This window comes from Athalia rosae, chromosome 3, assembly GCF_917208135.1.
Source record: "Athalia rosae chromosome 3, iyAthRosa1.1, whole genome shotgun sequence".
NCBI classification, from domain to species: domain Eukaryota; kingdom Metazoa; phylum Arthropoda; class Insecta; order Hymenoptera; family Athaliidae; genus Athalia; species Athalia rosae.
Window position 1 is genome coordinate 21221832 of NC_064028.1, and position 27921 is coordinate 21249752.

At 34.1% G+C, this 27921-nt stretch overlaps 1 protein-coding gene across 3 annotated transcripts; it reads right to left on the reverse strand.

Moving 5' to 3' along the window:
- Positions 1 to 4: 4 nt before the first annotated feature.
- On the reverse strand, positions 5 to 27920 carry LOC105689492 (proton-coupled amino acid transporter-like protein pathetic). 3 transcript variants are annotated; one of them, XM_012406536.4, is made up of 6 exons: positions 27084 to 27920; positions 11455 to 11538; positions 9921 to 10006; positions 4204 to 4611; positions 3735 to 4095; positions 5 to 3623 (listed from the first exon to the last, which is right to left on the reverse strand). In XM_012406536.4, exons 1-6 carry the CDS (start codon positions 27132 to 27134, stop codon positions 3033 to 3035), a joined length of 1581 nt encoding a protein of 526 aa, XP_012261959.2. In that variant the 5' UTR covers positions 27135 to 27920; the 3' UTR covers positions 5 to 3032. The 3 variants fall into 3 exon arrangements, with proteins under 3 accessions (XP_012261959.2, XP_012261968.2, XP_012261977.2); XM_012406545.3 differs by lacking the exon at positions 27084 to 27920 and adding an exon at positions 11884 to 12415; XM_012406554.4 differs by lacking the exon at positions 11455 to 11538 and having other exon boundaries at positions 27084 to 27917.
- Position 27921: the final 1 nt, after the last annotated feature.

The window sequence follows — 27921 nt, forward strand, 5'->3', positions numbered from 1 at the left end:
TTTAAATTTTTCATTTTTGTACGATTCTCACTAGGAAAATGCCGTAATTTCACTAACAGTTTGGTTTTTTTTTTTCTTTTTTTTTTACTATACACGCGAACACCGCGGCGTTTTATACGCATAACGAACAACAACGATTTCGAAAGTAACAACATTTTTTTTGTTGGTTTTTTTTCTTTTTTTTTTTCAAGATTTTTCTTTTATTCAGTAAATTTTTTTTTCATTTTTTTTTTATTCTTTCATATATATTTTGCTAACATTTGGAAGGCGAAATTGTACATCTTTTTTCTATAGTCAAGGCACGAATAAAAAAGAATTACGAAATTACTATATAATTTACCTAATACTTATAAAGCTGTGTTGTGTTAAACCGAACTTTTTCCTGAATCATGAACCGTATTTCAAAATGAAAACGAATCCATCTTTAAGATAAAGTTGCACCGTTGTTTGTTTCTTTTTTCATTTGCTTCTTACTTTTTTCCTATTCCATGAGTGCTCAATTTCTTTTCCACTATTGTACAACAACTCGCTTTGATCGCAATAAATTTCAATTTTTCCTGCAACTTTTTTCTATTTTGCTACCATTTTCTACATTTGATGGCAAATGGATGTAGATATAACAATTGATGATAAAAAATCATAATCATAATCATAATAATAATTCTGGTGATTATGTATTTACCGAGGAAAACTACACAGGCAAATGAAAGAAAGAAAAAACAATAAAAATTAAACAAAAAAAAAATCAAAATAAATACATATATATATATATTCAATATTCCTCGGTAAATGACAGAGCGACATATATAATCTTTAATAATACTTCATTTAGCATACTAGGTATATATGTTGCATATGTGTCTTTACAAATCATGTCAAGTGCGTAGTTGTGTGTTCGGACAATATTAGCTGTTTGCGTTTAGAAAAGAAGGAAAAAAAATAAATAAACTCAAACAGCTAATAGACCAAGGTGATACATTAATAACAATAATGATAATAATTAATTAAATAATCAAATGTATGATATCTCTGTCGACTTATGAGGGTAAAAAAAAAAAAAAAACCTATCCTAATATGCCACCCTAGAAGCAAAGAGTCGTTTGGCTCGCGATTCCTGAATTATTAAAACACCTCTGAGCGATGTCTTTACATCGGTATTTATATGAATATGGTATATAATATGAGACATTTGTTACTAGTTGTTAGTGCTTATCATAATCGAACTAATCTAATTGTAAGATAATCGACATCGCTCGTTGGGGGTGACATATAATTCGCATTGCTCAATTAATTTCGTTGAATATCACGTGAATCCTAGTGGTTGATCTTGATAATAATATTGATGAATACATGTATCACTTAGATGCAAAGTTATCGATTGGCTGAATTGTTATTTTCATTCAACTTTGTTTTATTTACATGATTTTTAGGAATCACGTGAGTTGAATCGAAACTGGCATAGACACAAAGATTATAGGTATATAATTGTAAAAAGAATGAACTTAAATGAATTTGCTACAGGGTTATGGAACAGCTCCCGCTCCGTCCTGTAGCCAATCACAGAAGGGCCTTAGGGTTGCCTTGACGCGCTGAGCCCCTTTCTTGGCAAGTTCAGGGTCTTCAATTCAAATCAATCGAGGATCCAAAACAGGTCATGAAGATTGCCCAGGTAGTTCGCTAACTAAAACTTAGCTACTACGATTCATGTCTACGCTTCGTACAAGGCAAGATCGCTTCTAGTCTAAATTACAGTTTCTTTTTGTTTTTCTTTTATGTATATGTATATATACACATTTGAATTTGCAGTATGTATATAAACTATATCAATATATATTTATAATGTAGTCGTTGAGATGCGTTGCTTTTAATGTGTATGTATTTACAAAAAAAGAATATATAAGGCCCCGGACGGCGGCGCCATGCTTTTTCTGTTCTATCGGTCTGAGATTCCGCTGAATAATTTACATATCGTATTTGTTATTTCCACTGTAAATATACGAAAATTTTCAAAATATTCACGCACAACTTTCTTTTTGTTTTAGTTTTTATTTTGGTCAAAATATTTTATCTATAATCTTCTAATTAATTTATTCGTTTCAATTAATTTTATTCGATTATTTTTTCTTTTCCCGCGTATGGCAACGCATAACCCATGATTTTCTCATCATACTGCAATTTAGAATAAATTCCATTCGTTTCATCAATCGCCGGGTATATGAACATATGTATACAATGTACGTACGTATCTTATGCTGTTTTCCGACCGTTAAATTTGTCGCAGTTTAACACAACGTCCGTATACAGTTTATATTGTCTGACTTTCGGCTGTCACGCCCTGCAGTAGTTCGTTTGGAAAACGAAACACGGTAAGTTGGTAATTTTTACACCCCGTCAATCCACGTGACTCGTATCTAATTATGATTTTTATTTATTTATTTTTTTTCTTTTCATTATTTTTGACCTCTTTTATCTTTGCTCTACAAACTTCACAATACAACGCCAAATATATACGCACTTCTCAGTTCTCTCCGTTAATTGCCTTTATAATCAGAGCGTATATATACATACAGTGATATCTTATGTACGGTTTCTCAGCTGACTTTTTGTTACGCTCACATTTTTTCGTTGTTATTATTTTATTCAAAATTTCAATATAAAACAAATTTTTCCCTGAAAATTATGCGATCGGTACCTGCATTTATACGAAACAGATTCTACAGTTACTATATCCGTCGTTTCCTCATTGTGAAATAATACTTGCAAGGCAGAAGGAATAAAAAAAAAAATAAACAAAAAAATACAATCAAATTGCTCCTAAGGAGGAACTATAATACGCTGATATAGTTGACTACATACGTGGTTACTGTGTTTTTTTTTCAGAGAGATTGTAGTTAGTATGTCTTCGAAGCAATATCATCAGCGTGGTGTTGCTTAGCAGATTATCTAGCTTTGATCCGCTAGATGATTCGGAGTATCTTTTCTGACTACCCCGAAGCGATCTGAATAGAAAATTCCAGAGGCGATCATTTTTTTTACTTATTCTCAATGATCTCTTGGAGACTGACGTATGTTCCGGTGACGAAACCGAGAACACCAAATAATATTATCGCGATATTCTTCCATAACCGCCAGTTATAACTTCCCAGACCATTTTCCAATTCCCATACGGTAACGAGTTCGATTATTGACGGGAACATAAGACCCAAAGTCGAAAGGCAGACCGCCCCAACGAGGGAGATGAATGGTCCCAAGTTTGGTATCGCGATGGCAATGACGACGGTAAATATTACAAGAACAATGCGTACGATGTACTCAGCTGTGAGTTTTTTCGATCCAAAACGGTGTTTGATATTTTTCCAGATGATTTCCATTGGCACATAAAACTGAAGACCGTAAGTGAAGAAGATGGCAATAGCGATCATGAGCTTTACGGATTGTGCAAGTATTTCATCTTGGGGAAGATTGAGGGTGATGGATCCAAGAGTCTTATCTCCATACCTCAAGTAACCAAAGAAACCAACCAAACTGTAAAGAAGAACGACAAAGAACATACCAATGTTCAAGACTCCCGGGCAACCGATGAAATGCTGTGGGGTCCTCATGTTGTTCTCAAGGGGCATAACCTGGAATATAACGGAAAAAATTTAGAAACAAATCGAGACCTTGATTCTCCATTAATCTTCGAATATCTCGTTTCAAATACGATGACAAATTATAATAATACATATACTTACGACACCGATGCCCTCAAGAGCGAAGATGGCAGTTCCAAAGAACATTGGTAGTTGTTGCCAAGTTGAGAAATGCGTTTTTCCCTCGATGCTTGGAAGATCTCTGAATATGTAGTAAAAAGTTACAGCCATACCGGTGGCAATCAGAATATTGGCAATCATCGAGAAGGGAGCAAGATATTTGAGATTCCTGACTAACGAGAAGACTATGAGCAGTGGTAGAAGTGCAGCCATGAATATTCTAAGATTCGTTTCACTCTCCGTATAATAATCCACAACTTGTTTAACATTTGTAGAAATGAATACTATATACACGCAGCAGCACCCGATCAGATCAATTACCAAGAAGGTATTAATCGTGGCTCTGTAATAGACAAATGAAAAAAAGAATACAAAGTTAGTTTTCTATTATTGAATACTTCGATCAACTCCCCAATTTTCGTAGGTACGCGAACGAATAAGATATACTTACTTGGCAAGTCTCGCATATTTTTGCACAGGTTCGGGTCCAACGAGAAACGCTGCTTCGGCAACATCTGCAAAACCAAGACTCGGCGTCTGTGTCCGCCTACATAAAGCGTGGGCACATTTAACCAGAATGTGAACACAATAGGTGCAAACAGCCCCGATGAAGAATGTGGCTATAAGTCCAAAAGCTAATCCGGAGTTTTTGAAAGCCAAAGGCATTGCCAGGATGCCGGTTCCCAAACTACCCTTAAGTAGATGAATGAGAGTGTCCATATCGGAAGTTGGATGAGCCAGTTTCCGGTGTTCGAATGGATTGTAGAGGGCTGCCTCCTCGTCGTCGGGACGTTCGACGAGGGGGAGGGTTGAGCCATTGGTAACGCTGATGGGCACTTCATTTTTCTCACACTTGTATCTGTAAAACCGTATAGATTAGACAGGATCCTTTGATTCAAAAACAAAGAATAAATACATTGTAAAATTTCCACCGCCTTATAATCTAACAATTTTTTTATTAAAGAATATTCGTTCTCCTTTCGTATATAATTATTTATTTATTCTTTTCTTTCAATTCTCTCTCATTGTTTTTTAAAATTATTTTTGTCTCAGAATCTAATATCTATACTATATAATGATGTTTTTGAGTTATAGGAGTATGCGGGTACGTAAGTGTGATTGATGTATATGTTGAATTATATGATACGATTGATTGAATAGCAAACGAATCAGAAAATTTGCGTACATCTAAATAACGTTGTTATGAGTGTTAGTAATTTTATGTATAAAGTGGACATCGATGATCGCGACACCGATAATAATAGAAATTATGAATGTCTATTAAGAAAAAGAAAAAAAATTATAACATACGTGCATAAGCATGAGTAATGAAGAATAGGAAACGTGAGTGAAATTAAAGCCGAATATAAAATGAAAAATAAGATAAAAATTTCAAGTTACTGTTGACTTAGAATTAGTAACAATTTTAATAATCACCCGACACTTGATATTAGTGTTATATGCTCGTGAGAAAAATGAACGTGTTTCATCATACGTGTTTTAGATGCGATAAAATGTCTTACAAGTTTTACACAGCCCGCGCATTACACGGCGTAACACCTAAAAATTAAACACTCACGTATTATAACAATATGAATGAATATAACTCTGGGAAAGTAATGTAATGATTTTTATATTTTATTCTAAATCTATCTGAATCAAAGCAAAAAAGCAAAACGAACAACAGAAACATCAGCAGCAGCACAGCAGCAGCGGCAGGCCAAATGCAAATGCATTTAATAGGTTTAAAAAAAAAAATAAAGAAAAAAAAAATACTACATCTATATTACAAGTAACGAATGTTAAATTCATGCAACATTACACATGAAATAAATTGAGAAAAAAATAAAGGAAATCTCATAGATTGCAAAATTTCTTCAACGCGCCGTGTAATACTTGCGTCTATAATAGGAACGATAACTTTAATAATAATTTAGGGAGCATGTAATTTTTCACCCACCGAAAAGGAAAGAAAAATAAAAATTAAGTAATTCACTGGAAATAATAATTGTGTCGTTGTTATTATAAAATCCCCAACATTCGTGCGTGTTCACCGATGCCCATTGTAAGTGAATATATAGATATATATATATATGGGTAAGTGTGTGTATGTGCAGTGTATAATTATATTGTTTATGATTTCGTTTTTGATTATTTATCAATTCATAACTGACTAACGTTTAGATTTGCATGTATGCAATCAAGAATACGACGAGTGTTTTTGAGCGTTCGATTTTGCACACTTCACACTGCCGCAAATTATGAAATGGCAAAAACTTACGGTATAAGCGATTTTAATTAAATTCAACAGAAGTACATAAATAATAGCCAAATGAATAAATAAATGAATAAAAATAACGAGAAGAAAAAGGAAGGTACATATTATATGCACGACAGGTTTTCAACTGAAGACTTCTTAACCGGGCAAATAAATAATTATAAAATAATAATCTTTACACGATGATATAATCCTCAATTCAGTTTTACCGTCATTCAGCGACAACTCAAGCCCGGACAAAAAAATATAGTAGCTACATAATTTGCAAGAGTGATGCAGTGCGCAGAGATGTTTGTTTTTTTTCATCTCTGCAAATCTCCAACCCGGTGGCAATCGAAAAATTTAATGATCATAAGAAAGACTGAATTAAAGTGAATGAAAAACGTTTAATCTTTCGATTTTTTCCGTATAAGAAAAGAGAAAACAAAAATTTGACTAAAGTGTAGAAAAGATAAATTCATTTCGAATCAGGGTGTATGAAATATATTTTCAATTTGCCACCGGAATTACACGCTATATCCGACACCCCCGTATTTCTTTAAATTGTCATCTGATTATTCTTTTTGCTAAGCTCTCTCTTATATATTTTTCTATCTAAAACTGAACGTGGTATACCCTGCGATAAAGATCGTCGCTCTAATAAACGTGTAGATACCTATGTACTTGAAAAAAAAAATTGAAAAAAAAAAACCAAAATTTCATTTTTTCAAAATTGCAATGAACTTTTTCATTTCATGTATATCATACATATATACATATGCAAATATATATTTTTTTTTTTTATAAATTATATAAAAAAAGATCGTAAAGGTAGGTTGTGTAGGTACCCGTTGGTGCGGTAGTTTCTCTCCTTAGGTGTGGGAGCTTTCTTTCAAGAAAGCTATGAAAGATTCTGTGTCACGTGACAGACAGACAGAGACACGGACAGAGACAACGTCGTCACGCGTGTGAGACGCGCGTGATTTTTTCTGTAGTGACTCTGTGAGACGCCTAGTAGGCAGCTGCAACCACCGCACTGCATCACCGACGCCCAGCGCCACGACGCAGTACGACGACTAACAAGCCGTGTGTTTACATAACATTTGCGCTTTGACAAAAAGGGTTACACATTGAAAATATTAAACAATTCATTCAATTATTGCAATTCGTCTTAATAAATTTGAATTAAGTAATTATATTAATAATAATTATATCAAGAGAAAAAACTAAGTATATTTCATATATTTGAATCAAAAAATAATTGAAATAATATGAAATGAAACAAAAAAAATAAATAAATAATAACTTGATAATGAACAATTAATTAATTGTAAAGTAATGGAAAAAAATCAAAAATATATTCGGTATATTTTAATAATCCGCTTACGTTTTCTGTTTTGTTTGTACATATGATTTTTTTTTTCTGTATTTATCGAATGCTTTTTTTCAATTTGTTCGGTTTTGGTTTTTTCGGTTTTTTGTTTTAGAGATAGAGATTGCGGCACTTGCGCCTTCGGTTAATACTCAGAGCACTTCATAGAGCCCGAATCTATACCGGACTCTATTCGCATGTCTGGAATCATATAAATGCACATATTATACAGTAAAAAACAGATAATTTTCATAATTCAATTATTTTAAAAAGAGAAACAAAAATAAATTTCGTATTCTGTTCGATTAATTTTTTTCTTTTGATTTGTTTTTTTAATCTTTTCTCTTATTTTATGCATACTGCGTGATATTTTCTTTCACGGTGCGTAAGTCAACGAATAAAAATCCGAAAAGAGAAACCAATTAACGCGGTAATTTCCACTATTTATCCTTTGTATACGGTGTGCAGTAGATGGATGGGTATATACCCATTAATATATGTATGTGCGCAGCGACCGCGTTTATTATGCAATTTTTTATTTTCGCACCTACGTGTAGAAGAATTTTTTTTTTCATTTCTATTCTTTTTATGTAATCGCAATATGGTACGTAAGTACATAAAATTTTCTGTCATGTGTACATGCACACATATATTATTGTATTATGCTATGTATAATAGCAAAAGCCAATCACAGTCTACAGCCCTTAAATTAATATGAGGTGATTGCACGCAATATGATTAGCGATTAGCAGGCTTCCTTTTTTTTCCTTCTTTGCCTCGCACTATTTTTTTTCTATGTTTTTTTACGCAATGCAATTATACGATGACCTATTTTTAATTACCTAATTATCGTTATTACGTTATAGGGTGCGTAATGAAAACCTTTGTAATGAAATTTCATGCTATACACATAACATATCACAAGTTACGCGAAATGATAGTTAATAAGATGAAAACACATGAAACTCAAATTAGGTATTTCGGTAAATTCTGATCACATTTCTATCTATAAAAATATTTCGTTTATTGGGATCCACGTACGACTTACAACGTAATTTAAATACCGATAACAAAATTCACGACTTCCAATAAAACTGAATCAATTCGACATCTCCTATAGACACGTACGTACGTACAACGATAAAACGCTATACGGATAAATATCTCACGAATTGAATTAATTCGGCGTTGTATCAATCTTAATAAAAATAAATTCATCGATCAAACATTACAATAAATTTGATTTTACAACTCAGAAAGGAAATAGAATTTTTTCTCATCGTTTTCCAATATCGTTAAGGAAAGCCCTACCGAATCGATATCAACCCTCACGAAACAAAACATTAAAAAAATTAAATAAATAAATACAGAATAGGCATACAAATGAGAAATCAATAGATAATAATTATCATTCATTGAATTAAACGCCATAGGCAAATCATATCAGGCAGTATGCGATAAAATAACGAAAATGATAACGGTATATACATTCATACAGTACATACCTTGTATTAAATGTGGTATATATTAGACATGTGAAAATTAATATCGACAAACGATTGAAAAATGTAGAAGAAAAATAAAAGAAAAAAAAATGAATTTGATCATGATTTTTCTCTTCTTCGTTATTCAATTCTCTGACATGTTAAAAAATGATTGAGAAAAATTCAAAAACGTATAGTAATTATAAGTCAATTAAAAAATGCACAATATTATATGATCCCCTCTATTACATGGGGAAGAAGTACGTACCTATATATGTGTTAGGTATAAATATATTATCTAATATGTGTATGTAATTTTATGGAGTTATAAAATAATGCATAAACATATTACGCGAATATATAGATATATAAATTATATATGTATACATAAGTACGCGGGTTATATGTATAAATATATAATTTATATATTTATATACATATCGCATAATGCCAAAGCTTTTTCTCTTCTTTTTTTTTTTACTAATGTGACGATGCTGCGGTCGGACGTATATAGTATATCTATACTAATAGCATAGTAATAGTGATTGCCAGGTCGTGACAAAATGTTAATAATGATGTGTATAGGTAATGATAATAATAACAACAATAATAATAACAACAATATCAACAATAATGATCACAGTCGTAACAATGTTAATCATAACAATAATAATAATAATACTAGTGACAAGAACGACACATCTTAAAATGTGAATTACGCATTGAACGATAATAATATCTTCGAATCTCCGAAAAATTCGAGTCGAATTATATCATCTATCATATCATATCACATATCTGTTTCGGAAGAGACCGGAGAGAAAAAAAAGGACGAAGAGAAAGAAAATTTGAACGTGAAATATTCTCATGCATATATAAAAATCCCTGTACTCTCCTGATTAATAATCCGTCGAGACGCAATTATTGAATAATTAATTTTCTTTTCTTCTTCCTTTCTTTCCACGTATATGGACGTATCATCGATTTTTCTTTCATTATCTTTCCTTTCTTTTTCTCTTTGAGAAAAAACAAAATTTCCAAAAAAAAATACTTACTTGACAAGCACCATGTCTGAGAGTTCTGTTTTCACTCCTTGCTTCTTAGGATCGTATTCAGCAATCATTGGCCGCATAGGCGTTCTCTGAAAAATTCAAAAATATAAAACATTTAACATACGATCATAGAGCCGGGTAAGAATAATCACAAATATTCGCTATCACATCGTCATTTGAATAGGCGATAGATTAGAACGATGAAAAAAAAAAAAAAGAAAACGACAAACCACAAAGCTTTTCGATGAGAATATGCATCTATTACCAACAAAAAAAATGGCAGGGAGGAGGGAGGAAAAAACAGCAAACGACACAAAAATCAAATGAAACTTTAAAATGTTGAAGAAGCAAAAAAATAATTGTAACGTGTAATAAGAGAGAAAAAAAAAACAACAAAAAAAGATCTATTTGATAGTCAATTTCACAATTTTTTGCACTTCAATGATTACGTATAAGTGGTACATAGATTCCAAGGAACACAATAGTGAATTTTTTCTGATATCACGTCAAATATATTGTGATACAATTTCTAAAGAAAAATCGCGTCTCTTAACCCTCCCACACGTACGAGTATTCACACACATTATACATACGTACACGTACGTACAATTATGTACAAGCTGTACTATTGTGAGTACATACTGTTATATATGCATATGCTATAGATATTCCGATACTTTGTCTCTCGAGTCTGATAATAATATAATTATAGAACATAAAATAAATTCGTTGATTGAGTAACCGGTATTTTCTGCACAGTAATTTTTTGAACGTTGCCAAAAACTATCCGCGCAGGTACATACATAGTTAGCTAGGTAGGTAGGTACGTGTACGACGTACGACTTGAACATGGTAAAATAGACGGAAAAACGAACATGTTTGCGTTGTCTGGTGGTAATAACTGCCAGAAATTTGTATATTTCTATTTTTCGTTTTCCCTTTTTCTTTTTTCTTTTTTTCCCCCAACCAAAATTCGGAACTCAACCAACGTATTATACATGTGTATATATACACGTATAATTGTATGACATAAAGCGGACGCAAAAAGAAAAATTGGACGAGTGAAAAATTTCCAAACAAAAAGTATCATCATGTGGGCTTCAATTCGAGATTTTTCACTACCTCGCGCTCTCTACCCGTGAACGAGAAAGAAAAAGACAAACCCACACGCACACGCACACAAAAACGAACCAATTTCGAATTAATTTGTTAAAGGAATATATTTGAAATAAAAACAATATCCAAAAGAAAAAAAAAGGAAAAAAAAAGCTGAATTTAATAATCTACAAAAAAAAAAATAATAATGATTGAATAAATGAATAAATAAATGATCAGTATTGTTAATAATCATATGAAAATTATGCGTGATATCATTGATGCGGATGATTTTTTTGCTATTTTTTTTTTTTTGCTGAACTACGTCTATGTATAAATGCAGCTTGCGAATGAGTGTGTATGTATAATATAGGTAGGGTAGGTATGTAATAGCAATTTGACGTGAATTTATTATTTAAATATAGTAATTATATATATTAACCCTGATTTGAGGACGTTCGTTTGTTGACGACGACAACGAACTCATCTCCACATCCAACGCACTTCCACCATTCCCCATTGCGATCTACGATTATTTATTTACTATGATTATTATTGTTGTTAATCTTACTGTTTCTTTTGTCAGTTATTATTATCTATTTTATTGTGGCTCGTATCGTTAATTCTTTCTTTATTTTTTTTATTTCAAAAAATTATTCAATATATCATGGTCAAAAATTCAAAATTTCATACTAGACATGTGTTTACTTATTTTTTAAAAAAAATTTCTCTGATTAGTTAATTTATTCATTCATTTATAGATAATTATTGCGAAGTTTCGATAAATCTAAAAACACCTTTTTTTTAAAAAAACATCACCATATATAATAACATTTATTTACGTATACTGTATAGAATACAATTGCAGTACCTGCAGCTTTATGAAATGTACTGGATATTTTATATGTATATCACTTCAAAATTCATGCGCCATGCAACTATAGGGTTAAAATAATAAATGTTCGGTATAAAGAGTGTGTCGCACATGTAAAAACTAAAATCAATTCGATGTATAAGTTTGACTATTTTTTAGTTTTTATTTTTATTATTGTCGTTTTTATTATTACGATCAACGCTTCCGTTATTCTTGTTGTTCATCGTCATCGTATAGTATAAGTTGACACAAAACTTTCCTGCGATGAACTTCCGATTTCGATGGGGTACAAATGTCTTATGTGAGTTTTTTTTTTTTTTTACACGAGTAGAATTTATGTCGAAAGAAAAATTTATAAAACGAATAGAAAAATAGAACGAGGTTTGTTGATTGTTGTTTTTTTATTTTTGTCGAAAATGACGATATTTATAATAACGATCTTCACACGCGAACGAAGAAACGAACGGACGACGACGTCGCGATGCGACGTGGAAAACCTGCACGGTATACGTTGCCAAACTGTTTGAATATTTTGAGGACAGCTCCTTATATACTCCGTCGAATATAGGAAGAGCAAATGATCCCGAAGCACGACGAAGAAGACGAAGACGACAGTGTCACGTGGATTAGAACGAACTGGTTACATGTATACGCGTGTATACCGATATATAATACGAACTTATCTACGACGCCGCGACGACGAAAACGACGTCAACGTCGCGGTGCTAAACGCGAAGACACCATCATTATTATCCATCCTCGTCGTCGTCGTCATTATCATCATCATCATCATCCAATTGGGAAAAATTTTCTTATCCGACATTCAAACACAACGTCACGTATATGTGACTATAATTTATTTTGCATTGATTTAATTTCTGCACGTTTTGCCAGAGCTTTTTTGCTTCGCTTCTCCTTCCCTAACATCGAATCGCTTCGGTGTAACTTATTTTTTCTCTTCCTTCTTTTTTACATTTTTGTCATCAATTTTCTATCTTCCCCAGAAAACACTTGATTCATTTTCAATTATTTATTAATAATAATTTTTTTTTTTTGTCAAAATATCCAACGAACGCGGATCAACTTCTTGGTACATCCTTCAAATACATAATAAAATTAATATACAAGGAGGTGTGTACGTCGACATTCGAAATATGAAAAATTAGAGGAAAAAGAAGAAGAAACTATAACGTCATATATGTATATTTTAAAAGGATACAAGAATACCTTTCGAGGATTGTATACGATAATTTAACTTAAAACGTTTAAAACCGATATTATTCTAATTGCGCTAATGATATATCAGTACACAAAAATGAGGTAGTAAGGTTTTTTCTTTTCTCGCTTTTTTTTTTCCACACCTACACGAAAAAAGTGCTGCGATCGAGAACACCGCATGCGTATACGGTGAATCTCACAAGTTCGCAATTGGTGGTGATTTTTACCTTTCTAATTTTTTTGTTCGAAAGATTGATTTTTTTTTTTCTTTGATTTTTCATTTGAAGAGTCCAGAAGCCGACTCATCGCAGTCAAGTATAATAAACGTATCATCGTAACCTTCGAATAAAATTGAAACGTTAATCATGAAGAAGTTAGCCGCGGCGCGAACTACGCGATCGATTTCAATCGCGAGCACAAAAATAGATCGATCATTATAATTGTTACCAATTTTACTCTGCGTTATAGTACACGTCGTCTCCGCGTATTTTTCGTACGTACCGCACGCATGTGACGATCAGAAGAATAATAAAAGGAGATAAATCTTGGAGTGAATCAAAGACGGGAAGAATAGAAAGAAAAAGAAGAAATATTCTCGGAGACGGAAGAGAATATTGGTTTTTCTAATTTGAACAAATTCATATTTTTAGAATTCCAACGTCAGTATTGTGTGTACACAGTACATCACTTAAATTACATACCTACGTATAATGTGTATATAGAAACATTCGTACGTAAATACAATTTTTAAAATTAGTAGAGAACGCAAAATTTTCCATACGTACAGACTCGACTTCTTTTTCTTGTCCATTTTTTTTTTGTTTTTTTTTTTTTTCATCCAAAATTTCGAAACATCTTTTTCTATTTCATCGACTCGACAGATTTCATTTGTCAATATCATATACCAATTGATTAATTTACAATGAATTGTACACGCCTGCAGCTAAAATTTTTATACAATCAGAATTTAGAGTAGTTTTGGCCTTTCCTAATTTCTCGAGCAAAATTACGACGGAGTAATTTTTTATAATTAAATTAGCAAATATGCAGGGGTGAATGAGGGAGAAAAAAAAGAGAAAAAATAAAAACAGATAACCGAGAACATCTGTCGCTTTCGAGTAGACTCTATAAGTTTTAAAATAAATGTTATGTGATATCGTTGAACATATGTATATACTGTAAATAGAAACATAGTAAATTTTGAGTAAATAAATAGTTCATTTATACTTGTATGTCCGGTAATTATCGAGGCGTTATAATTGTTTTAAAAATATATACGTCAAAAACTAAAAATACCCGAGCGAACACAAAACCGAAGAAACAAAGAAACTAAAAATGCAAATAGATAAGACTAATGAAAAAAGGACGGACTACATATTTTGAGATTTTGTCACATTTAATTCACGACCTCATATACTTTAAACTTATAAATATTATACGCAGAAAGTTTATGTACACACGATAATTGATAAATTAAGCGCAATTGCCGATCATTGAATTTAATGAAAACCCCGATTGAATATAATACGCGCATCCCAAATTAGAGGAGAATGAAAAATAACAAAGATCCTAGATTCAAGGACTCAGGAGTCGTGACGTATTAATGTAAACAGCGAAGTTCGAAGCAGCGTAAAAATCTCTAGATGACTCGAGCGCCTATCCGTAGGCAATCCAACATACGCCAGCGACTCGGCGCCATTTCCGACTTTGGACGGAAGGAACCTCAGTTTTTTTTTGATTCCTTTTTTTGGTTCGATTTGACTGAAAAGCTGCTCAAATTTGGACATTTGGATCCTATTCGAATCCTATTCGAATTTCTCGGAAATCGTGTTACATATACCTTACAGTCCGTCCATATTATTGATGTAACATTTAAATTAACATACAAGTTAATTTATGGTAATAATTTTTGTTTTTTTTTTCCCACTTTTTTCCTTCGTCATTATTCAACGTAAAATATAGCGCACTATTTCTGGAAAGACCTTTCGACCTTTGGAGAATAATAATTTCAAAGTAGCAGCGGTAGTTGGCAGCTTTCAACTTTATTTCCGTTCGCAGTACGCGCTATTACACTTCATTCGGATTACAGCAATTACATTATTTTCTGAGTTTGGTGAGAAAAAAAGAAATCAGACGAACTTCTTGTTTGGCTGCATCTGCGAGTATAAATTGATCAAAAATCACACGCATATACCTGCAGACGTGTCGATTCAATTTCAACAACGCATAGAAAATAACACGTAACAACTGTCATCGAAAATTGTTTCATTCTGACTAATCGCTGCACAATTGCAAACCGAATTGCATTCGATGATATTCGTGGCTCGGGTCCAAAAACTACAAAAATTGTATTGGACACATATATACGCATGTGTGTATAAATATCGAAATAATATGTGCATGAAAGATAGAGGGGAAAAAAAAACGAAAAAAAACTCACGTCTCACACTCCACCAATTTGACGACCTGACATAATTTTTCAATTTTTTTAAACGAAAATTATCGCGAACAAAAAAGATTCTCTTTCAAATTCGGAAAATCATCGGGAAAGAAAAAAATCACGATTAAATTAATAAAATAATAATCCTACTCATCAGGATCCTGTATATGAAATCCTTAATTCCTTTAATAGTCTTTCGAAAAATATAAAAAATCTTCCCACGATGAATTACAATGAGAAAAAATATATTTTATGATTGAAATGATGATCCTATACGTGTAACGTGTGTCTACATATGATTAAGTATATGCATACACGTATATACGTATCGTACGTATCTAAATTTATATATTTCGAACAAAAATATCTGACCACGCAATGCGTCAGGCTAGTATTTATTTTTAATACGTATATATACCGGCGCTTATACACGTAATACATAGCTACCTGCACAGCTCTATGTATATATACTATATTCTATATGTTGAAGAAGAAATATTCTCTTTCTTTGCCAAAAGAATTTTTCTACCTTTTTTTTTTCACTCCCTCCCTTATTTTCTCTCTCTGTTTTTTTTTTCGTCTTTTTTCCCTTACGCAATAAATCCATCGCTTTTTTACCTCATAGCCCCCCCCCCAATTGTTACGTATACGTTTCACATTGGAATTTTGATCGCGGATAATGGAAAAAAAAAACCTTGTAAAAGTCCAAAGAAAAACCCTGCATTATTCAACGATAGAATATTTTCCAACTCGCACTGTACGTTATAAAACGAACGATGCACGATCGAGGATGGAATAATTTCTTTTTCTTTAAATAGAAGTTAACCCGTCATTCTAATGACAGTTGGTAGTTTGGTTGGGTTAGGTAAAGCCACTTAGAAAAAAGAAAAAAAAAACAGAGAAGAAAAGAAACGAAAAATCATTCATCAGTTGAGCAATACATTACTAAGTTTCCCCGCCCCAATTCTAAAAAAAAGAAAAAGAAAAATGGTGGTTGAAAAAAAAAGGTACCCGTGACCTTCAGATGCACAGATTTTTTATTTTTTCCTCGGTAATGTCTTTCAATTAAAAAGATGAAGATTTCGATAAAATTTCTAATCGAGCATCATCAAAATGCGTGGCTATATCTTGGTAGTGAAATACCGGCGGTTTATATTTATTTATAGATCATCCGATTACAACGATCACATAAAATTGGGGAGTCACCCCACCCCACACCTCCCCCCCCCCTGCATATCAGCTGCTGTTTAACCGGAAACGGATGCAAATAATTTGTGCTCTACTAGGCGTATGTATACATATAAAATTTTCTACCCTCTCGATTAAAGTTTGCCATGTACCGTATATAACTTGTCGTTTATATACCTAAATGTGTACCAACATGCAATTCTTTCGATGTACATACGCACAGTAGGTATATAAATTCTTCACCGTAATCCGACACTGAATGAAATTTAACTAATTAATACCATAATTAGCATTACGTGTAATGGAAAAAATACTAGTTTAGGTTTCAGGCGATTTTCTTCACTGACGAGTAATTTTCATTTGAAAACTTTCAATAATTCACACAAGCCGATTTCAACGATTTATTTTCGAAGAGTGTCCAATTTTCTTTAAAAAAATTTTTTTTCGGGTATCGTAAATAAAACACGGTGCACGTACGCCCACGTAGGTGATAATCTATACATCGATGAACATACATGTATATCCGGCCGCGTGTACCTACGCAAAGCCGCGTCCGCGTCGCATTTGATAATTTTTAAACGCGAAACGCTGAACAAAACTACGTCAACTATACCGATCGACGCTAGGCGTCCCCGTGACTACGACCTTCGACTAGATTTGCCTGTTTTCTTGCGCTCATGTACAAACTGAACATCTGCCAAAAATTTTCGTACATAAGTCGGATGGATAAACTCGGAAGAGAAACTGAAGGAGAAGAAAAAAAAAAAGAGGATGAGAAAGAGGCGGGAAGAATGTATCCGGAGAAATAAGAAATCCAAAATCCAAAAAATAATAAAGAAGAGAAAAAACGAGCAAATCAGCTTGCTCAGTTTTACAAAGATGTGACGTAGTCAACGTTTTAATAGAATCGAATGAGGGAAATTGAATTAGATTTCGCCAAGGCTTTGCCTAAAGGGTGTTCCGGTGTAACGATCTCACATACCTTATAGTTACACATACGTATATAGATCATCAAGACGTCCATTTATATATTAAAAAATCTGACCACAGCGTTACGAATGACGTCACATCCGTATGACAAATATGTGCGTATATAATAGTCACGTACGTAAATCCGGTCTATATACCTATGTGACATAGGTGCAGTTGGATTGATAAGTGTTAATAACTGGCGAAATTTAGTTGGCAAATGTGTATTAAAAATTTATTTAAAACTTTATAAAAATGTATAATGAAACGGACTTTCGTTACGCCCGTCTTCAATGAAAATAATCAACAGCGTTTACTGTCTTTTCGCACCTTTGCAATATGTACACAATATCAACCGCGTCTGATAACAAAAACAAAAAATACGATAAACGGAAGGGAAAAAACGGGAACTGCATGAATTGCAGTTGCGGTAAAATAGCATCGTAAAAATAACACGTACAACGTGCGATGTCAAAGTTTCGATTTCCATTAATATTTTCTTTCTCTTTTTTTTTCCTTCAAATCGATGAACGATTATTAAGAAAAATTTGGGGACCTCGAGGTTTCGAAAATCTATATATCCGACTTTCCCGTCTGATATCTAATCACCAATTAGTCTCAAGAAATTATCACACACACACGGCTATAATTACCTCACAGCGATTAAAAAATAATGCAATCAACCGAATTAGTATTTTTTCCCCCATTTTTTTTTTTTTTACCTTTTCTTCTTCTGCCTTATCACGGTCGATAATCGATTCAACTTCTGTACCGACGGATAAGATAACGAACAAATCAAAGTGAAATGTTGAAAAATTCGATAGAAAATTCTATCGACAAAAATTTCGCTGCAGGTACAGTGATAATTGCATCAATACAATTATTTCGAGTATGCGGAGTCAAAAAAATCGACTCTTCGAGTGCTGACCAGTTTTTTGGTCGGAAAAAAATTAAGGGGGGCGGGGGAGGGGCGAAAAAATACAACAATAATTAGCGTTCTCAGCTATTCCCTGGGGCGCTTTGTACAGTAGCCGCTCGTATCTATTCCTAGAGTTTGTCGTATAGACTGGCTATAAGAAACGAGGGCAAACAGATCCGCGCATCCACTAATACTTAGGAATTAACTTATGTACGTAGCACCTATGTGCACATAGGTTTATGCGAGAGAGAGAGAGAGAGAGAGAGAGAGAGAGAGATAAACGTCGACACAACAAGCGAGTGCAGAATCACAGACCCACGAATGAGAAGCGGCAGCGGGGCTCGACTACTACGTTCAAGTTTATAAGATCGACCCCGCCAAAAATTGTCTGGACCGCCGAAATCCGGTGGTGAGGTATATAACCTATATATCGACAGCGTAAGCCAACTGTTAAATAACTATAGCGAAACCGGCGCAACAACGAAAATTTTCAAACAAGATCTCATTTATCTTTTACAAAATTGAGTACATCATAGCTGCTGCAATGTTGTGAAAATGTACAAATGAAAAAGATTGTTTTTCATCCGAATTGATGAATAACGAATAAATAAAATAAACGAATCTACGTGTTTTATTATTTATTTTCATTCTTTGCATATAATCGACGCAACTGCATATTACACATTATCGCAGAAATCCGACCCCTCATTTTTGTTTGTTTCCGATGGATATTATGTTAGATATATATCTGATACACTCATCGAGGTATACACTGCAGGTATTACACGAAGAAGAAAAATCGATAGTTTGTCTAGACGACTGCAACCCTATATACCTGGTAGACATAATGCGAGTGGAGGCGAGTGCAAATTGTAGGCACGTCAAGTCCATTCAATGATTTATTAAACAGGAAATGCAGCTGCGGGGTACATATTAACGTGTACGGTCAATTTAGAACCTCGGCAAATAAGAGAAGAAAAGACAGGTGATCCGCGATAATTATCGAATAATTCAGAGTTACGACTCAGGCAAAAGAGTTGAAATATTTATGAACGATCAAAAACCGAATCTCCGGCGTCTCCTGCCCTCCTACATCCCCCTGTTTCGTCCACTCTACAGTTATTCATAAACACTGGCAAAGTGCAACGTTCTGTACTACGATAATTCGTACAATATCACGGACGACATTCAAAGTCATTTGCGCTGCAATTTCGTCAGGGACAGAGGGATATTTAGACGAGCTGTGACCTAGGTTTCATCATCATCATCATCAGTTGTATCCGCTGATCCGACGGCGACGACATTATCAAATCTAGACGTTTACAAGTGCGTAGGCTACAGTCGCCCCCGACCTATAACGTGAAAACTAATCAAATCCGATTGAAAAATCAGTGTCAGCGAGTATTATTATCAAAGGCCATTGCGTGCGGCGTACATAAGAGTACGGTTACGAGATGGGAAATAGTTTTTTCAAATTCAAACCTTGCCCGACCAGACGCGAAACGCCCCATACACTCATGTACGGCGATAGTCGTTCTAACAAATCGCGAATTGAAACAGCTGTTAGAAATTTTAAAAGGCGTGGGTTGCTCGGTTAAATATCTACACGCGCCGATGCCAAAATACGGAATGCGTCTAGGTAAAACTTATATACTTATATTTTTCGAACTTGAAAAGAGCGCTGGTTAACTTGTGCCCCCTGTCGGAGATACCACCAATTTAATAATGAATGGTGATTCGAATTTTTCGAATATCAGAAAAAAAAATTAAAAAAAAAAAAAAATGGAAGAAGTTTGCACCGCGCAACTCGGAGAAGTTCAAACCCCGAAATCTATACCACTTAAATTTCCGGACTAATCACACTACACCTGATTTATTAATTGAAAAAAAAATTGTACTTCATATGTTCAAGAATGGTATTTCACCTGTTACTTATTTTTTTTCTTCTTACCGTTCGCTCGCGACGATATTACTGTTAATATTCTAGATTCCGTGTATAATCAGACCATGACACATTATATCGGTGGGCAAACAATAAAGGAAAAACCGGGGGAAAAACATGTACTTACATACCTAGGTATAGAAAAATTTCATTTACCTTCAACTATTTTTCTAATATACACGATAATCGATGACAATCATCATTAATTTTGTTAAACCCGATCCACGCTATGATTATCGCGGCGAAGATCAATGGAATTCGTGGTGTTTTCAAGTTTCTAGGTATAAATATGTACCTGTAACGCAAGAAAAATGTCTATGGGGGAAGTTCCCCAGGTTCGATCCATCAAAAAACACCCTATTCTATCGCGATGAGAGGAAAAGAGAGAAAAAAAAAGAGAGAAAGATAAAGAAAGAAACTGTCGATCCTTTCGCGTCCCTATTTTTCTTTTCTTCTTTTTTTTTCCCTTCAACTATTTCTCCTCTGCTCTTCTATAATATGATATTAGCATCCCCCTGTTATCCAAAACTCCTCCCCTATTTTTCTTCGCAACTGGTTGTGGAATCCTGATCTATATTATAGGTGTACAGGCTAAATACAGTTTGTGCATTAGGCTTAACATAATGCACGTTATGAATGAATAAATAAACAGCCGGTACACATCGTGAACAGCAGGTTTTAAATTTTCTCATCAGACGAGAAGAGAAAAGAAAAAGAAAAAACTTTCCCTTTGCATATTTCGAACAGATTGTCTTCCGTATTATTCAAGATAGCACCCTTCTCTATACGTTATTATACGGTATAGTTACACGCATCCATTTTTCGTTCTGCTATTGCAACCTATATTGAAATTGAACGATACAAAATCAGGAGAAGAAAGAAAAAATAATTTCGAGAGATTATAATATCAGAGTGGATATAGAACATGATCTCACAGAAATCCGATAGCCCGCAAATATTTGTTATCGTACCGCGATGCGTGTGCATATAATATACGTAAACGTAACTCGTGTATATCGCGATTACAATTTCTCGCCACGGTAATCGAATTTTTCTAAATACTGATTCTGAATAAAACAAAATGATTGCAACGTATATCACGCGGACGATCAAGAGTACGGGAAAAGAGAGAAAAAAGAGAGAAAAAAAAAACCAAGGGAAAAAGCAAATCGTATCGTTATCAGTTCTATTAGTTCTCGGATGATATTCGAATATATATATATAAAACGTTAATTTTAAAACGTATATAATATAAATAGTACATTCGTTGTAACCCGATATCCACTATTCCAAGTGCAGCATTCCTCTGCTGTCTGCACAAACTAATTCTGTATTTACAAATTTCTCCTTCTCTCTCTCATCTGGTTACCTCTCTCTCCCCCTCCATTTTCAGAATAAGTTTTACCCGACGCTTTTGGTGTTGCTTATTTTATTTCATTTTCTATTTTTTTCTTCTCGCTCTTTCATCCCTTTGGCCGTGCGACTTGCACGAGTCTAAACTTCCTCCCCTCTCTCTCTCTTTTCTCCCTAAACTTCCTCTCCCCTTCTCCTCCGGCGCACTCTATTTCTAAAATGTGTTTCGACTCGTGTATCTAAATAGGTATACGCGGTCCGCCGTTCCAAAAAGAATCCAAAAAGAAGAGAAGATATAAAAGAAAAAATAAATAAAACGAAATAAAAAGAAAAAATTTAAAAAAAAAAAAAAAAAGAAGAAAAATCCGTCTCGCGCGCGCGCGCCCGTGTTCTATAATAGACCCGGTCTTACGGCATGACGGTGGTGTATTTCGTATACGTTGAGAAATTAATTCTGTAACCGTTAATATAATCCGGCGTTAACGTTGCACGTTTCCACAATCCAACCGACAAAGTGTACCCGGCTAGCAGTCTATCCCTTCTTTATCGTCGGAGACTCTTCTCTCTTCCTCAACTTTCCCCCCTGCCCTCCTGACCGGCGGACGGCGGTCAATTTTTTTTTTTTTTTTTTTCTTCTTCTTCTTTTCGCCGCCGTTCACGGGGAGTTCTTGAATGCTTCACCGTCGTCGCGCGGTGCTGAGGTGCGGAAAGTTCCATGACGTCACCAGTTACTCTAGCGGGTCTACCGAACGACCTCCGTGCAATTCCCTTCAAGGGCTTCGCCGACGGCTCCGATGTCTTCCCCCTACCCCTTGCGCCCCTTGTCCCCCTGTCCCTCTTATCCCCTGCCAACTCCTTTTTTCTCCCGTCCGACGAGACGCCCCTTCTTTTTCTTCCTCGCACTATACACACACATGCATACACCGACGATGCACGCCGCGTTTTCCCGCAATATTCCACCGAACCGATTCATAATCATTCATGTATACATGACGTTATGTATACACGTGTATATCGTACGTGTATACCTGTAGACACAGGTAATAATTAATGGTTATTACCGTAAAGTAAATTTTGTCTGAGACAGGTCCGTATAATTTTCATATATGGCACCTGATTTGTATTTCTGGTTGTTCGGTTTTTTTTGTTTCCCTGAATAGAAAATTCTTGAATCTCGATCAAAATCTATTTTATACGTACATGTAAATGAGATTAATCGAATAAAGTAAGATATTCGAACGTGTTTTAAAATTCGCTTCTGGAATGATCGGTGTATAAAAAAAAAATTTGCGACTGTAAAAACTGTACGGATATACTTTACGTGCCATACGTGTGTAACTTACGGCGCGAGTTTGTTTGACAAGATGGCGTTAGAGCGTACGATCTGAAAACGTTGATACAAAATGGCGTCTTTATTCCACAGTTAAAAGAGCCACACGCTTACGTTTTGCGATCATCGCGATATAATTTGCGAACGCGGTTCTTTTCAATATTATCATCATTATTATATACCTACGGATACATACTTTCGCGAACAACGATTTATACGATTTTATATACATATAGGTATATATATATACGACATATATCAATAAATAATGTATACATACTGTATGTATGTAAAAAAGTGTATATACACTGCAGAGGTTGCAGACTTGGTCTCTGACCCAGATCGCGATCATTGACGCAATTTTTTTGTCTTCATCTTCTTTTTTTTTTTTTGTTTTTATTTTTATTCACTTATTTATTTTTTACTTCTTGTTTCTCAATAATTCAATTAATTCAGATATTATTTACTGCAAGCTGCAATGTTGCACACACTCGACATATCTCCGAAAATTAAAATACCTAACATAATCACGCGCGATATTATACATATATATATATGTATGTTACGTATACAGTAGATTTACTTATTTATATTTCTAACCAGCTTTTAATCGGCTAGTACATACATACAACGCTGTAGATTATACATAAAACGATTGGGGGTTACGAGAGTCCAAGGATATTAATTGTGCAGTCCGTGTTCTGTTGCTACCTACTACACCTACTTGTTTCAACCGTGCGCACGTGTATGTCTCATTGAATCGGCTGATGCATATCACATATATATATTTACAATTAAATATATACAATTAAACAATATAAATTTGAATTATCACTGAATTCAAGACCCCGCGCGTCCGTCGATTCGGGTTATACATAGGTAGGTATATATTGCAACAAACGCAGCTGCACGGCAGGCTGCATATATACCCCGCTGCACCGCGGCCATTTTTTCGCAATAAATTACCGAGTTTGAAAAATAGAAAACTGGAAAAAAAATTTGAAAATAATGGCAATCGGACATCGATCGAACTCGTATAACTGATTATACGGCGTTAATCCACATGTAGGTATGTGGAAAAAATCCGAACACATAAAATATCGAGTTAATAATTTTCTCCATGCTATGTGCACATACAAATATACGACTAGATTCATCAAAATAATATGCCGATTATGTGACGTAATTTTAGTAAAAAAAAAGAAAAAAAAAAAGAGATAAACAATAAAAATACGTCTACGATAATTCTCACGTCGGAATAAAAAGAAGAATTATGGCAAATGATCGAAGAAGTCGAGAAGAGGGAAAGAAAAAAAAATTCAAAATGAACACGATACACCTGAACAAACGATGACATACGCATATAAGTACGTAGGTGCTTACATTAAACGTCGTATTTCCTGACGCTGCGCTTCACTTCATTTAAATTTTTTTTTTTTTTTACCTTCCAATATATTTTTTGCTCCTGTTTTTGCACTCTGCACATTTTATTGTACATCGTACACGTATTATATAAAGAGCCGACAGATACGCGGTATTAATTTGTTGATTAGACTGCAGTCATACCATAGATGAAACATTGATGATTTTTTCAAAAACAAAGTTATAGGTGTGTCATTCATATATGTGATTCCTCTGCGTTTTTATTTTTTTTATTCATTTCTCGAAAAATAATATGCAACACGTACGAGAGTACATACATTCCGAACGACTGTATGTGTGCATAATTTGACGAATTGGCTCGCGAATTATTATAGTTTTTATGATCATTTCAATTTTCATTCGTTACCTATAGATGTACGAACGTATATACCTGTGCTACCTACATACTGCACTGTGCATACAACACGCGTTATCACACGGTCAAAAGCCCATAACTTCTTGGCAGTTCTATATAACGAAATAAAATAATGTGGTCACGATAAGCTATTGGTATATATACTCGTACATACATATAATATACATCGCAATAACATCCATTTCGTTAGCTAGCAGTATAATATAATTGTTGTAAATAACACGTGAAATCGTAAAATAATTTCCGCAGTCCCCCCCGCGAAAACATCGGCAAAAAAAGAAACAGAGAGAAATACGATTGAAAAACCCGGGTGTATATATATGTATTGAAATATTATAATAATTATGTACGAAGAATGTACGTATACGTGTAGAGTTCGCATCGCAGATCAGATAAATGACTTCAAGGTTTTTCAAACGTCTTTTTCGTTTTATTTTATTTTATATTATTTTTTTTTTTATTTTTCATTTCTCATCTTTCGCTACACATATGCCGTATATAGCGTGTCACATGTGAACTCGTCGTCTTTTGATGACAAATATACAACGTCTGGGACGAAAAAAAAAATAAAATAAAAAAAAAATAGAATATAAAATACAATCGTAGGCACCCCCTTACGAAATGTAAACTGTGAACACGTACACATGTTTGTGTATACACACATATATATGTACAAGTGTTTATGTGTATAGATATACGTGTGTACATGTAACGTACGCAACCGCGTGTATGCGTTTCAAAACTTATACTCAGCTGCAGGTTATCGGGTATATAACTATAAGTATATGCCTCTCTGACAAACTAGCTTTCCGATAACACCTTATCTCTCTATGTTTTTTTTTTTCTTTCTCTCTTTTGCTTTTCCTTTTCTTTTTCTATCCCCGCCAAAGCGTTCTCGATTACACGCGTGTTACAGAAACAATTCCAGTTGTACGTACGTAGATTTACGTACACACGTACGTACGTATATCTCTAAGTAAAATGATTATACACGTATAAAGAATAATGTGAAGATTCAGCGGATTCTTGTGACTTTTTTTACGTTCCGTTTCACGAACATACGTACGTACGTACGTACACCTAGGCGGGTAATAAAATTCAAGATCGGATATACGGAATTTTCGTTTTTCCTGGGTATGAGCAAAAAGTGGTACATACATGGAAGTCGATTCGAATATTTTACCTGGTAGAAATATGTACGCTTAACATCAGGATATAATTCGTCGAAGGTAATCGAAAGTATCAGGGTGAAAATGAAGTATGTGTAGGTAAGCTACATCGACCTCCGGAGGTTTCTACTTCCGGTACAAATCATGCAAAGTTTAATTTTACATGCATATATTCAGCTGTTCGCGCGGCTCACTTTGCGATACGTTGTAAAGTTCTAGTTTCTTGCGGTTTTCGTGAGTTCCGGTTTGGGTATACCATATATATATATATAATGTGAATTACGGTTATATGCGAAGAAACACGTATATACGTTTGTATATAGGTAGTATAATTTATATCTCGAATAAAACGAATAAAACGAATAGGTGTACGAGAATTATAGGAGAATTGCGAAACGTCTATCGCGTGCTCGTGGACGTGAAACATAAAAAATTAAAAACCGAAAAAAGAAGAGAACGATTCGCGATATTTGAGAAATGAATCACGTTCATAAATAAAGAAATATATATATAGAACGGGGTGATTATAAATTAATTATAACGGGAAAACCCAATTTTTGCACGTTTAGAAAGTCAGCACGCGCGTTAGTTACATACCTATATACGTGTGTACATAGTTACATTATATATATACTTTCGACGGGTTCATTTTATATCTTTTGCGGTAAATTTTTTTAGCAAGAAATATGAACAGTATAAAAGTACAAAAAATAAAACGAGAAAAAAATAAGAGAAATGAAAAAAGATATTTTCAATCCTTCGTTCACCTGCCCCCTTGTCGTTGTGCATATTTTTTATTTTATAATTAAAATAAATTGAAAGTTAAAAAGTTGAACAAATTGATAAAAGAAAATAAGAAAAATTTACTCACCATTAAATTAGCCCCGTGAACAGGAGGGGCTCCGTGCATCTTGTTCGACATCCTTAGTACAGAATAATTTTACGGCTGTTCTTTAATAATTTGAATTTGGTTTCTTTTTTTGTTCTCTATTCCGTTAATCCGCGAAGAACTTCCTGATCAGCACAGCATACAAATATATATTTTGTATATATATATAAATGTATAATTAAAAAAATATACAACGTATATCGTCGTTGAATAACTTTATCGTTTTTGGTTTAATATTTTTTTTTTTCTTGCTTTCTCAAACAACGTGGAAAGCCGATCGAATTATTTGTTATATTATTCAATAAATACAAATAAATGATCTCTCGGAATAAAATATCGTCGATTCGGAAACCCTCCTTGTGCTCCTCGTACTTTTACTTTTTTTTTCTTCTTCTTCTTCTTCTTCGATAGGTAGAGAAAAAAATTAATATCAATTTGAAAAAAAAAAAACGAAATGAAAAAAAATCTTTCAAATCTTCTCCTGAGTTTGTATGTAAATATTTATCGTACGGGCAAATGTAAACACACTGTCGAGGTCAGTTTTCCCCTTGGGAGAATTTATCTGTCTTTTTAAGGTGGTGTAGTTTCGGAGCCTCGATAGGCTATGAGCGTCGCGATGCCGTTGCCGAGGTTCTCGCGTTTGTCGCCCCACCACCCCGGCGCCGCGACGGCGGGAAAAAGCATGGGTAGGAGTGAAGGAGATGGAAAGAGTGGGTAAGGGATCCCTGGAGCGGTAGGGGAACGAAAAAGTAGGGAGAGGGAGATGCCCGTGCCCCATACCCATGCCGACAAACGTGTGCCGAAGGCACATGCGACCAGA

What these genes read in the sequence shown, in the direction of transcription:
- LOC105689492 (XM_012406536.4), bottom strand. Translation starts at nt 27,134, where the DNA reads ATGTCGAACAAGATGCACGGAGCCCCTCCTGTTCACGGGGCTAATTTA. An exon ending in AAATATGCGAGACTTGCCAA is followed by an intron (nt 4,096 to 4,203) that starts GTAAGTATATCT and finishes TGTCTATTACAG; the next exon opens with AGCCACGATTAATACCTTCT. An exon ending in CTCTTGAGGGCATCGGTGTC is followed by an intron (nt 3,624 to 3,734) that starts GTAAGTATATGT and finishes GTTATATTCCAG; the next exon opens with GTTATGCCCCTTGAGAACAA.